This window comes from Globicephala melas, chromosome 3 (genome assembly GCF_963455315.2).
Source record: "Globicephala melas chromosome 3, mGloMel1.2, whole genome shotgun sequence".
In the NCBI taxonomy this organism is placed as follows: Eukaryota; Metazoa; Chordata; class Mammalia; order Artiodactyla; family Delphinidae; genus Globicephala; species Globicephala melas.
In genome coordinates, this window is record NC_083316.1 from 168,899,414 (window position 1) to 168,913,693 (window position 14,280).

At 55.0% G+C, this 14,280-nt stretch overlaps 1 protein-coding gene across 7 annotated transcripts in view; it reads left to right on the top strand.

The window, feature by feature from the left end:
* Positions 1–2,877: 2,877 nt before the first annotated feature.
* The window catches only part of CELF5 (CUGBP Elav-like family member 5), a 51,550-nt gene continuing 40,147 nt past the window's right edge, over positions 2,878–14,280 (top strand). For 6 of the 7 annotated variants that reach the window (XR_009563576.1, XM_060297386.1, XM_030845808.2 and 3 more), the window contains exon 1: positions 2,878–3,177. Coding sequence is in view for 5 of the 7 variants with exons in the window: in XM_060297386.1 (XP_060153369.1) it covers positions 2,919–3,177 (259 nt within the window). In the remaining 2 variants the exon portion in view is untranslated. Of the gene's footprint in view, positions 3,178–3,632; positions 3,846–14,280 lie in introns of those variants that run through there. The other variant, XM_070045350.1, reaches the window with a different exon arrangement.

Consider the following 14,280-nt stretch of genomic DNA (forward strand, 5'->3'; position numbering starts at 1 on the left):
AGTGGCTGTGTGGTGCTCTTTCTCTTACAGCCACTGATCCCTGTTTCTCCAACCCTGTCTCAGGGCCTTTGCACTTGCTGCTTCATTCTCATCTTTGCTTGAAGGCCATCCTCTCTAAGTCTTCCCTGAATTTGCCTCCTAAAGCCGTCCCTCCACTTCTGTTTCCTCCATTGCATTGATGACAGTGTAAAATATCTGGTTTATTTGTCTGTACCCACCCCAGGCATTTGCTGTGTGGATCAAATGAGTTCATACATGTCAAGCACTTAGCACAGAGCCTGGCGCCTGGAAAGAGCTATGTGGCTTATCAATAAACAAGTAAGTATATAGCAAATTAGAATTAAATTAATTAAATTAAAATGAGTATAAATGCTATGGAGGAAAAAGGAAGCCTGAGAAAGGAAGTAATGGTAGCTGAACGATTTTCGATCAGGTGGACAGAGAAAGTGATGGGAGATTGAAAGAGTGGGCCTTGCACCATTTGGGGGAAGGGAATTTCAGGCACAGCCCGTGAAAAGGCCCTGAGGCAGGACCATGCCTGGTGTGTTGGAGGAACAGCCAGGAGGCCCGTGTGTCTGGAGCAGAGGGAGCGAGGGGGAGAGAGGGAGGAGGGGAGGGCAGGGAAGGGACAGGGCAGGCTGTGCATGGCCTTGTGGGCTGCAGGAAGGACTGGGGTTTTAATTTTGGGACATCTTTGGAGAGGTTTTTTTTTTTAAGTATAGTTGATTTACAGTGTTGTGTTAGTTTCAGGTGTACAGCGAAGTGGTTTGGTTTTATATATATATATATTCTTTTTCAGATTCTTTTTAAAAATATTTCTTAAAATTTATTAATTATATTATTTATTTATTTATGGCTGCATTGGGTATTTGTTGCTGCGAGCAGGTTTTTCTCTAGTTGCGGCGAGCAGGGGCTAATCTTCCTTGTGGTTCGCGTGCTTCTCATTGCGGAGCACGGGCTCTAGGCACGTGGGCTTCAGTAGTTGTGGCACACGGACTTCAGTAGTTGTGGCTTGTGGCTCTGTTGCTCCGCGGCATGTGGGATCTTTCCGTACCAGGGCTCGAACCCGTGTCCCCTGCATTGGCAGGCGGCTTCTTTACCACTGTGCCACGAGGGAAGTCCCTTTTTTCAGATACTTTTCCATTATAGATTATTACAAGGTATTGAATATAGTTTCCTATGCTCTACAGTGAGTCCTTGTTGTTTATCTCTTTTATATGTGGTAGTGTGTATCTGTTAATCCCAAAGTCCTAATTTATACCACCCTCTTCCCCTTTGGTGACCATAAGTATGTTTCCTATGTCTGTGAGTCTATTTCTGTTTTGTAAATAAGTTCGTTTGTATCATTTATTTTACATTCCACATCTAAGTGATATCATATGATATTTATTTTTCTCTGACTCACTTCACTTAGTATGATAATCTCTAGGTCCATCCATGTTGCTGCAAATGGCATTATTTCATTCTGTTTTTTATGGCTGAATAGTATTCTGTTGTACACACACACCAGAATATATATATATATATATATACAACATATCTTTATCCATTCATCTGTTGATGGACATTTAAGTTGCTTCCATGTCCTGGCTATTGTAACTGGTGCTTCTGTGAACATTGGGGTGTATGCATCTTTTCGAATTAGAGTTTTCTCCAGATATATGCCCAGTAGTGGGATTGCTGGATCATAGGGTAGCTCTATTTTTAGTTTTTTGCGGAGCCTGCCTACTGTTCTCCATAGTGGCTGCACCAATTTACATTCCCACCAACAGTGTAGGAGGGTTCCCTTCTCTTCACACCCTCCCCAGCATTTATTGTTTGTAGGTGCTTTTTTTTTTTTTTTTTTTTTTTTGCGGTACGCAGGCCTCTCACTGCCGCGGCCTCTCCCGTTGCGGAGCACAGGCTCCGGATGCACAGGCTCAGCGGCCATGGCTCACGGGCCCAGCCGCTCCGCGGCACGTGGGATCTTCCCGGACGGGGGCACGAACCCGTGTCCCCTGCATCGGCAGGCGGACTCTCAACCACTGCGCCACCAGGGAAGCCCTGTTTGTAGGCTTTTTGATGATGGCCATTCCGACCTGTGTGAGGTGATATACCTCCTTGTGGTTTTGATGGAGAGTTTTAAGCAGGGTTGACATGATGCCCATAGAGCACTTGGCCCAAATGCGTCCATATCCTTCGAAATATTTTGGACAGTATGTGCACATGGCAAGTATGACAGAAAGTGTTGCTGTTGATATAACACAATGATTGCTACTTCTATTTCATAAGTTACAAACTTAAAGCTGTGCTGAGCGCAGTGCCTAGCACGTAGTATTATCAAAGTGTTCTTTCTTGTTGCTCTTATTATTCATGATTGTATACTTAAACATTCCAAGGACAGCCCTGTAAATGCCAAGTAAGCACCGTATAGAACTGTGCGCTACTTTTAGTGTTTTTCCTGCTGTTATCAGTGAGAGGAGCCCGTGCCACCTGGGGGCCTGGTCTGTCCTGCCTAAAGCTTCGCCGTCACCTACCCAGAAAGCAGGGGCTACGGGCCCGGTGGACTCAGTTTACCGGGCCGGACTGGGCGCCGGGATGCGGGATGTGGGATTCAGGATGTGCCAAGTGCGATGTGGGATGCGCGATTCGGGGTGCGCGATGAGCGCGGAGGCGGGATGCGGGATGCTGGATGGGCGATGCGCGCGGGGGTCGCCGCCTCGGCGAGGCGCGCTCCGGCCACCAGGGGCCGCTGCGGAGCCGCCCTTTTGTGGTCCTGATGCTGGAGCGAGCGGGCGCGCGGAGGAGGGAGGAGGGCGCGGGGACGGGGCGGGAGAGAGGCGGGAGGCGGCGTCCGTCGCTCCAGCTGCGAGTCCGCCCGCCGCCCGCCGCCGCCGCCGCCGGCTCGGTCCCGCGCCCGCCGCCCGCCTTCGCCCGCCATGGCCCGCCTAACGGAGAGCGAGGCGCGCCGGCAGCAGCAGCAGCTCCTGCAGCCGCGGCCCTCGCCAGTGGGCAGCAGCGGGCCCGAGCCCCCCGGGGGGCAGCCCGACGGCATGAAGGACCTGGACGCCATCAAGCTCTTCGTGGGCCAGATCCCGCGCAACCTGGACGAGAAGGACCTCAAGCCGCTCTTCGAGCAGTTCGGCCGCATCTATGAGCTCACGGTGCTCAAAGACCCCTACACGGGCATGCACAAAGGTGGGCACTCGGCCCCCTCCCTCCCCTCCCCTCTCCTCCCTCGGCCTCCCCACCCCACCTTCCGGCATCTTCTCCCCCCCGCCCCCCCACCAACCCTCCTCTCCTCACCTCCTCCCTCTGCTTGCCTCTGCCACGGCATCATTTCTCCCCCCCCAAACCCTGTTCCACCCACCCCCTCCTCCCCCCTCTGGGGGTGCAGCTGACAGATCCGAGCTGGCCCCCTCCCCTCCTCCGCCCCCTCTCCCTCCCTCCCCACCTTCCGGCATTCTCTCTCCCTCTCCCTCTCTCTCTCTCCCTCTCTCTTCTCTTTCCTTTTCTCTCCTCTCCCATCTCCCTCTACCTCCCATCCTCCCCCCCCAGCATCCTTCTCCTTCTCTCTCTCTCTCTCTCTCTCTCTCTCCCTCCCTCTCCCTCTCATTCCCTCTAGACCCCCACCCCTTCCTCCCTCCCTCACCCACTCTTTCCTGCCCCTTTGCTCGGGGAGCTGCCTGAACGCTGCCACCCCTCCCTGCCGCCCCCCCTCCCCATTCATTCGGCCTCTCCAGGCCCCGTCGGGGAAGTTTGCACCTCTGGACTCCATTGCTTTGGTCATTTTCACAAAGCCAGGCCGGTGGGGCAGGTCCAGCCGGCCACGGGGGACACGGATGCCCAGGATCCCGGGCTAATCGGTAACTACAAAGAAAGCGGGGTGGGGGTCTGGGGTGCAGGCAGCTAAGCCAGTCAGGGGGAGCACCAGCCTCGGGTGGTTAAAAGGCTACCGTTTGCCCTCCCCCCTGCCCACCCTCTCTGTCTGGAGCAGCATCCCCCCTCCATTTCTCTATGGCCCCCCCCACCCCGAATGCCGCCTCCACCTTTGGCTCAAGTTAAAACTGGCCAAGCCTGTTAGCAGTGTGTTGAAGGCTGAGGCCAAAGACGATGAGCCTGGACCGTCCATCTGGCAGAGCCCAGATCCTGGGGTGGATGAGGAGGCGTGGGCGACCTGTGAGCCCAGCGGGGGAGGCAGGTGGGGTGGGGAGGCCTGCCCGCCTCCCTGCCACCTGATTCTCTGATGGCATGCTGGGAGGGGGTGCCAGGGACTGTGGCCCCAGCCCTGGGCTCTGATCACGGCCCAGTATCTGAATGGGGGTGGCCCTGACAGTTCTTCCGGCAGGGGCTGGGGACTGCGGGTGGGGATGGTACAGGCTTTGTGCTGACACCCCAGGTGAGACCCTGGAGGGGTCTTGGGGATGGATCAGGTCCCATGACCTATTTCAGGCCCCATTCGTGCCTGTCCTCCCTTCAGTGTGGCGGGCATGGTAAGCATGAATACGTATTTGTTGAATGAATGGATGAATGAACGAGTGAATGAATCAATGAATGATGGGTCGGGGCAGGCCACAGGGAGGGTCTGGTGGGTTGGAGCCCAGGCCTGCCACTTCAGCTAGACCCTCCAGCCGGTACCCTGGGGGAGGAAAGCAACTCTTCCCATCCCCCACCTCTTTTCAAATCCAACCATCACCAAAAAAAAAAAAAAAGGGCCTGGAAAATCTAACTTCTCCCTGTGGCCTAGGAGGGCAGAGGGCTTGCACTCATCCAGGCTAAGGGGTCCACAGCTGTACGGAGGGCTCTTTCCACAGCCCTCACCCCCTGGTGTGTCCGAAGGGCCCTTTTCTAGAGAGATTCTGGTGGGGTGGGGGAGTGTCCACGTGGTCCCCCCCAAATGTTGAATTGAAAGGCTGTCAGTGAGCTCTGGGTCAGGGAGACAGATGGGGTACAGGGAGTAGGAGACACCTGGTGGCCCTCCCCTCGTTTCTCATTTTTAAATCTCCCCTGGAGACCCCTGCCGCCCCCGCAGCGTGGGAAGGTGAGGGAGAAACTGTGGCTGGATTTTCACCTGGTCAGAGCCTCAGTTTACCTGCTGTTAACAGAGCAGGCTCTCATGAATGTGGGTGGGATTATTTTTTTCTGGCCGGAGAATGTTGGGATTGGGGGCATCTCAGGGTGTTTCCCATTTGCGATCTTTCTTTGGAGGGTGAAAATTAGGAAGCTGGGTGTCCATGATACCTGGTCCTCAACCTCCACTTTGCAGGAGACTTGGGTCGGGCTGAGCCCTGGATGCAGGGCCTGGGGGGTATGGGGGTGGGGGTCTTCCCCTTCTATCCCCTCCCCCAATACCATCAGGACCCGAATGGTTCCCCCTCCTGATCCCACCTATGCTGGGCCTGGCAGGACCTTACCTGTGGGTGGGAGCTGGGGGGAGCTGAAGGCCAGCAGCTGGGATTGAGGCCTGTTTGTGGGGCTCAGCTGTGTGACCTCTGTCTGGCCAGTGGCTGCCCCTCTCTGGGCTCAGCCAAAGGGAAGTGGAAGGATGACTGGGAGGTTGTGGTGTGGGGATGAGCTCCAGGCCCCTCCTGCCAACATGTCTCTGGTTTCGTTTCTGGGGAGCCTACAGGGTGCAGGGTGCCTGCTGGGGGTGCTGGCTGAGAGCCATGGGGTGGGAGTGTGGACGCCGGGTTGTGGAGAGAAATCCCCTGAGAGCTTTCTGGGCCGCCGGAGGCTGGGCACCAGGGGAGCTGAAAGGGCCGGGGTGGGGTGAAGTGAAAACACCCATTGTGGTCCCCGTGACCCCAGCACCCAGTGGGAGAAGGACCATCCAGTATCGCATTATTCTTACGATCACCATCACACCCTTAATTTTCACATTTGGGGGCCTGTTTTGATGCCCAGTGAAGGGATCATCACTCCCACGGGCTTGTGAGCACCTGTGCATTTCATCCAGAAGGGAAACTGAGGCTGGAGGGGCAAATACTTGGTCCCAAGGACCAACCAGAGCTGCCCCCCAGCTGTCACCCACCTGTCTCCCTCCCAGGCCAGAGGAAGCAGAAGTATATCTGTGTGATGAAGGAGCGACAGTGTTCCCCAAGCTGAGGATGAGGACCACCCCACACCGCGGTGGGGGGGGGGAGGGGGCGGGGCTGTGACATCTGACAGCCATCGCCAAGGGTGGAGGGTAGGGGCACCTCATTTTCTACGGGCGGGCCGTGCTGGGACCAGGAGAAAGGCAGGGAGTCCAGCCGGGTCCTTGGGCTCTGGGGATGGGGCAGGGTTGCGGGGAGAAGGCAGGGCGGGAAGTGAAGATTCCTCAGGAACAGGGCAGGCCCCTGGGTGCTGGCGTGTTTTGTTTTTAAGAGAGAGAGATGAAGACAGAGGTGGAGAGACACAGCAAGAGCAGAGAAGGAGAGAGATACACCGAGATGGAGAGAGGGAGAGACCCAGGGAGCCGCCCCCAGACCCCCCCCCTCCACAGGAAGAGGCAGAGAGAGGGCGGGAGTGGGGCAGAGCTGGAGAAGGGGGGCAGGGAGACCACGAGACCTTCCCCCCGCCCAGATCGGTGCCCCATTCAGAGAAAGGAGGCCTCCCCCGGCGCTCCCAGCCCAACCCGGGGCTCAGGCTAGGCACTGGGGGGGCTCCCACTGGCCAGAGGTCTCCCAGTGGCCAGTGTCCAGTCATCACCCCCTCCAGTCACCTGCTGGGGGACAGGCCCCCTCTGGGACCCTCCCTCCGAAGGCGCTGGGTGCACGTGGGGTCCCCCGAGGTGCCTGGTGTGGCTCGGGCCGTCCCTCTCCCGATCGGGCTGAATATTAATACCCAACCTGCCCAGGGCAGGCGCCTGCCAGAGGGCTCGTCCGCTGCCGCGCGGCCCCCATTTATGGTAATCACATATATATTTGCATGTTAATGACAATATTTGTCTTAAAGCGGAGGTTGTGAGGGGGGCCGGTGCAGGTGGAGGGGACGGGTCGGGGCCTACGGTTTCCATGGGAGCACCAGCTGCTCGGCTGGCGGCTGGGGGGAGGCTGGAGCACGCCGCGATTGAGGCGTGAGATTCCGAGTGTGACGTGCCAGCCCCAGGGAGACGGCGGGCTGGGCGGCCGGCAGGCGCTGCCTGGCGGGGGGGATGGAGGGAGGGGACAACGGCGGGGGGCTGGGGAGAGCCACCAGGGCTGGCTGTGCAGCTTCGAGCCAGGCACCCCCCCCAGTGCCTCAGTTTCCCATGATGATGGGTTTAACAGGCTTTTCTGAGGGTGACTGTGACATCGTTTCTGCCTTCCTTCAGGCTGAGGGCATTGATTGAGCGCCTACTGTGTGCCGGCGTTGGTGCGGGGCTGAGATTCCGAGCAAATAGGAATCCCTATGTGGCACGATGGAGTCAACAAGCCGTAAATCCATCTACCCCTATGACCAACATTTATTGAGCACCTGCTGTGTCCCAGGCCCCGTCCTAGACCCGGGATACAGTGTTGGGCAAACAGATAAAAATCCTCTCCCAGACTCCTCCCACCCCCAGATCCCACATGGTGGGGGACACAGTGAGGAACCAGGAGGTTACAAGGCACTGATGTTAGGGCTGCGATGGTGGAAACACATCAGCGGGGACAACCCAGAGGAGGCTGTTATCTATAGAGTTGGGAGGCCAGCGGGACCTCCCATCTCGGAGAGGGTTGGGGGATGTGAGGACCGGAATGGTGGTTAAAGCTCTTGACACAGGGCTGGGCACAGAGCCATGCTTATTATACGAGTAAGCTGAGACCTGAAGGGTGGGAAAGATCTGTTGACGGGGAAGGGTGTTCCTGGTAGAGTATGTGCAAAGGCCCAGAGCAATGCTGATGCTGACTCTGGGAAAGTTCAAGCAGGGGAAAGACAGAGTTTTTGCCCTGGTGGGAAAACAGCAAAGAGTCCTGGGAGCCCCAGGGTCCCCTTCTGATGTGGGGCATATCTGGCAGGGCTCCTCTGAGAAGTTCTGGCATGGGGGGTGGACCCACGAGCTATCTCTGAAATAGGCCGGTGACTCTCTCTTTCACCCCTGATGTTGGCAGATGAGACCCTCGCCATTAGGAGCACTCAGTAGGACCACACTCACTAATTTAGCCAACACTTCCGGAAAGCCTTTTGGGGCCTTGCCTTGTACTAGGCAAGAGAGATCTGAGACCCCTCTGATTGGTAGACAGAGCTAGACATTGGCACCTATAGCTGGAATGGTCAGGGTTATATGAAAGGGAGGGGATGCAGGGTTGAGGGAACTGGATAGGAAGTTGAAGGCTCTGCCTGGGGACTCTGGCTGCATGGCAGAGGGGCTTTAGAAGTGGGGTTTTGAAGGATGAATAGGAGCTTGCCAGGTGGAGAAAGCATTTCATGTATTTATTCACAGAGCACTTTTTTTGTTCTGGACCCTTTTATGGGTGTGAAAAAAAGCAGTGAGTCAGCTAGGTGGATGTCTCTGTCCTTCTGGATGTGGACAGAGGGAACTGGGTTTGCAAAGGCCTGGAGGAGTGAAGGAGCACAGATGGAGTAGAGGAGGAATTAGGTGAGGCATGGGAGGTAAGGCCAGAGAGTTGGCATGGGCTGGACCCTGAAGAGCCTCTTATGCTGGACTGAGCTTGGACTCCTTCCTGAGGACACTGGGGAGCCATGGAAGAATATGGAGCAGGGGAGGATCTCAGACCTGCATGAAAAGGGAGCTTCATGTCCTGTTAACTGTCATGGCCACCATTGGCCTCTTTCCAGCCTCCCAGCCTTGTTCAGTATATGCACATTTCCTACACACCTGGATGGGTACAACAGAAGCTTCCCCTTGGGGCGAGGCTCACACTACGGGACAAGAGGGTCACAAAGAAGCAGACATGTGCTCAGGTCGCAGTGGTTCTTAGAAAACCAGGTTCCCCTCCCCCACATGGATAGGTGAGGAATTGGGGCTCAGAGACGGGCAACACCCAGACTCAAGTCACACAGCAGTATAGCTAGGTGTCACACCTCCCAACCTGAGACTTGACCCACTTTGGAAGAGAAATAAAGGAGTCAGAGAAAGAGATGTGATTGTGGAGACATAGACTCAGGATGAAAGCCATCCAGGGATGCTGGCTGTCCTTGTCCGGGGCCAGAGGGAGGGGCTGCTAGGTTTGGAAGACACTGACCTAGCAATAGCTCTGTTGGTCTGGGGTCATGGTCATCATCACTGACATGTAAGCTCTGTGACGGCAGGGACTGTGTCTTGTTCACCATTTTGAAGTGGATCATGTGGGTGAACAAAGGCCTAAGGGAATGAGAGGATGGGAAGATAAGGGAGTGGTTGGATTGGGGGGGGGCTGGTCAACAGGTGGATAGATGGATACGTGAGTAGATAGTTCTAGGTATGAATGGACGGATGGGTGACAGTGACTTGGCTGTATGAGTGCATTGCTGGATGAAAGAGTGGTAGACAGATGAAAGGCTGAATGGATTGATGGATGGATGGGTGGGTGGGTGGGTAAATAGATGGATGAATAGATGGATGGATGGATGGATGGATGGACGGAGGAATACATGGGTAGAGGGGTGGATGGATGGGTGAGTGGATGGATAGAGGGACGGATGGCTGGCTGGCTGGGTTGGTGGACACCCCTCCAACATTTACCACCTTCCTCCCCACCTGAATGGGAATGACCATCAGCTTTGCAGCCGGACAGGCTTGGTTCCTGTTCCTGGCTCTGCTTTTTATTTCTGTGTGATCTTGGACAAACCACCTTATCTTTTTTCTTAGCCTTAGCGTCCTCATTTGTAAAAGAGAAAGAATATCAATAGTCGTCTTACAGAGTAGTTGTAAAAATTAGAATTAGTTTATAGAATGTGGTTAATGCAATCACTGTCAGTAGTGTCTTGCGTATACTTGGTGTCAGTAAATGGTTGGGTAGCCAGATAGTCAACAACTGTCTGTCAGGTCTCTGGGATGTGCCAGAGCTAGGCTCTGGGGGACACAAAGCAATCTGGGGGGAGGAGGGATTGACAATAAGTGAGCAAACAGATGAATAAGATTTGGGTAGGAGAGAGTCGCTCTGGAGGAAGTAAAATGAGATGTGTGTTGGAGGGTGACAGCTGACGTTGAGTGACTGAAGATGTCAGGAGGTGATATTTGGGATGAGACCTGCATTACAGATGAGAAAGCTGTTGTTCTAAACCCAAAGGAAAGGCATTCCAGGAAGAGGACATGGCATGTGCAAAGACCCTGAGGTCAGAATTAGTTTGCTGTGTTGGGAGAATAGTGGCCTGTGTGTCTCAGGGCCCAAAAATCTGGAGGTAGTGAGCACAGCATGTGCAAAGGCCCTGGGGCAGGATGGGGTCCGGTGTATTGGACGAACATCGGAGATTTCTGCCACCACGGTTGAGCCCAGCTCCTCTGAGGGGCTCCTGAGAGATGGCGGGTTGCCTGCAGATGTCATGTAGGGTAGATTGTGACCTCCCCTAACTGTCCTCCTACTTCTCTCAGCAGCCTTTAAGGGTGGAGTCTTCATTTCTGAGAGGTGGGGAGGGGGCACTCATTATGTCCTTGTCCGTGACCCTCTACTAGGAGGAGGGACCCAAGGAGGCATTCCCACCACAACTAGGGGTCTCCTGAGCAACCTTATGGGGAAAGGCAGGCTCAGAGAGGGGAGGGCACCACCCCAAGGACACACAGCACGTTCATCATAGCAATGTCTATATTGGAAGGGTTTTGGTGTCATCTAGAGCTACCCCAAGTGGGTGGGTAGGGCTGCAAGGTCATTTCTTCACCTACCTACCCACCCCCTCTCTCAACTGTTTTTTTTTTTTTTTTTTTGTCCCTATTATGTGCCACCTTTGAGTGAACTAGACCTCCTGTGCCCACGAGGAGCACAATGTGCTGTGAGAAAGTTGTCAGCACAGCTGAGTGGTCCTAAGGGTGGTGATTTGTGGTGATTTAAAAAGTCAAATCGTCATCTCTTGGTGGGGGGAGGTGAGGAGCAAGGGGTCCAGTGAGGTGTGTCTCACCCAGAGCGATCCTGCCCCCTGGGGGACACTGGGCGTTGTCTGGGGACATCTGTGGTTGTCATGAGTTGGGGGGGGGTCCTGGCTTTGGCTGGTGACCAGGGAGGCTGCTCCACACCCTACAGCACCCAGGATGGCCCCCACAGAGGATGACCCGGCCCCGATGGCAGCAGTGCTGAGGGGGGGACCCCGATCTAGGATCACACCAACATTCTGGTCAGTGTGGTGTCATGTGTGGTCAGTGTGGTGTCATGTAGACAAGCCCTCAGGGTGCTCAGGATAGAACCATGGAGTCACCCTCCCTCTCCCCACCTCACATCCTCGCTCACTCTGCTCCAGACACACGGGCCTCCTCGCTGTTCCTCCAACACGCCAGGCCCGGTCCTGCCCCAGGGCCTTTGCATGGGTTGTGCCCTCTGCCTGGACCACACTTCCCCCAAATAATCACATGCCTCTTCCTTCATCCTCTGCAAACGTCACCTTCTCAGTGAAGCCATCCTGCAGACATGATTTATAATCTCAGCCACTCTCCAGCACTCCAAACCCTTCTTCCCTGCTTTCCCCCTTTTTTTTCTGTGAAAATGAGAACTTCTGATGTACCATAGATTTTACTTTTTATTTTAGTGGTTTTTCTCTCCTCCCAATAGACTAGAAGCCCTATTAAGATGGGATATTTCTGCCTTTTGTGTTCACTGATAGGTCTCGAGTGCTTAGAAAAGTACCTGAAACACAGCAGGTGGGTGGGTGGATTCACGGATGTATGTATGGATGGTTGGATAACTTGATGTGTGGATGGATGAATGGGTAAATGAATGAATGATGGATGGATGAATAAAGTACTGGATGATAAATAAATGGATAGCAGATGGATGGATGGATGGATGGATATGAGGATGGACAGGTGAATGAGAGGATAAATGAATGGATAATGTATGTATGTACGGATGGATGGATGGATGGATGGATGGGTGAGTGCACGGATGGGGGAATCACTGGTGCAGCGATGGCGACTAAATCCGTGGGAGGAGTCAACATGGCCGTAGGCAGGAAGTCGGGGGTCCAGATGAGCCCTGAGAAGCCCCAGTGTGTAAGGTGGGGGCAGAGGAGGAGGGAGCAACAGAGGCTAAGGAGCGGCAGCCCAGAGACGGTGTGCCCGATGGAGTGTGAGCCCTGGGTCCTAGTCTTGCCCTCTTGGACAGGAAGCAATGAGTTTATAAGCAGAGGGAGGGGCCCATCAGCCCTGCTATTCTCAGCAAAGTGGGGGATGGCTTCAGGATGAGAGGATGGACAAGGAGGTGGAGAGGGTGACCGGGGACAGGGGGTGGTGGAGAGGTGGTGCCACAGCAGAAGGGAATGTCTCCTATAATCTTTAGTGGATGGTATTATTATTTTATGGATGAGAAAGTGGAGGCTCAGAGAAGTAAAGTGGCTGGCCCTAGATCACACAGCAGAAGGGCATCGGGCAGGGTTAATTCCCCGTCTTTAGTCCCTTGATTAGCACTGAATTGAAAGATCTTGAGCCTGGGGTGCCACTGTGCGGTGGGTGGGGATCAGAGGGGTTTGAGACGAGGACTTTGCACAATCGGTCATGGATGGAGTCCTGGCTGGGGAGGGGAGGAGATGTTGGTGATCAGAGAGAAATGAAAAAGGCTGTCTCTCCTGCTTTTGTTTCCCCAGCACAACTGGCACATGACAGGTGCTCAGGAAATATTGACTGACCTGATGCTGGGCATGGGGGGGGCGGGGGGAGGGAGAAAAATGAATCAAGTGTAGTCGCCGCCCTCCAGGAGGTGGTCTTGATATTAGCAGGTCAGTTTGGAAACAAAGTCATTCAGTCAGTATTTATTGAGCACCTACTCTGTTCCTGGCACTATGTAAGTTCTGGGGACCCCAAACTGAACAAAACACAAACTCCCTCCATCCTCTTGGAAGTGGCATTTCAGTGGGGGAGACAGAAAAAATTATGTGCCATTTGAGATGGTGACAAAGGCACAGGAAAAAATAGAACAGGGTGGGGGGTGGTTGAGGAATGTTTTTGTTTTTTTTCTGGTTGCATTGGGTCTTCGTTGCTGCACGCGGGCTTTCTCTAGTTCCATCCAGGCAGGGCTACTCATTGCGGTGGCTTCTCTTGTTGCAGAGCATGGGTTCTAGGCGCGTGGGCTCAGTAGTTGTGCCTCGCGGGCTCTAGAGCACAAGCTCGGGAGTTGTGGTGTATGGGCTTAGTAGCTCCGCGGTATGTGGGATCTTTCCACACCAGGGAATCAAACGCATGTCCCCTGCACTGGCAGGCAGATCCTTAACCACTGTGCCACCAGGGAAGTCCCAGGACTGTCGTTTTAAACAGGGTGCTCCATGGAGGTTTCACTGAGGGTGTGACATTTGAGCCAAGACCTGAAGGAAGTGAGAGGGTGAACTGTGCAGAGATCTGGGGGAAATACATCCCAGAACAGCTTGTGCAAAGGCCCTGGGGCAGGACGGGGCCTGGTGTGTTGGAGGAACAGCGGGAGGCCCGTGTGTCTGGAGCAGAGTGAGTAAGGGGGAGAGGAGCGGGGAGGGCAGGGAGGGGAAGGGGGAGGTCGTTCAGGGCCTTGTGGGCCACGGGGAGGACTTGGGCTTTTACCCCAGGGAGGTGGGAGCTCTGGAGGGTTGTGGAGGGGCGGGGCCTGGCTCAGGTGTCACAGGCGCCCCCTTGTGGCTGCTCTGGGGAGGACAGACTGTGGGCGCCAGGGCGTAGCTGGGGACCAGGGGGTAGGGGACTGAGTTGGTCCAGGTGGGGCTGGACCAGGAACAGTGGCCAAATTCTTACTGAGCATGTGCTGTGTGCTGGGCCCGATGCTGGACACTGGGAACACATAAGTGACTGGGACACTACCTGTCTCCACGCCCCTGACCCAGCATCAGCTGGGGCTGGGGAGGCTTCCCCGAGGAGCAGTGGCTCAGTTGGGACCTTCAGGTTGAGGAGAAATGAGCCAGGCAAAGATGAGGGTGAGGGTGTGTGAACCAAGAAAATGGCAAGTTCAAAGGTAGTCAGCGAGGGACTTCCCTGGCGGTCCAATGGTTAAGACTCCGTGCTCCCAATGCAGGGGGACCAGGTCCGATCCCTGGTCAGGGAACTAGATCCTGCATGCCACAACTAAAAGATCCCGCATGCCTCAACTAAGACCCGGCACAGCCAAATACATAAATATTAAAAGAAACAAAAACAAAGGCAGTCATTGAGATGCCAGGCGTGGGGTGTGTCCAGGGTCAGGGTGCAGCCAGGGACACGACCAGTGTCCATCAGGGTCAGTCCCCAGACCTACCAAG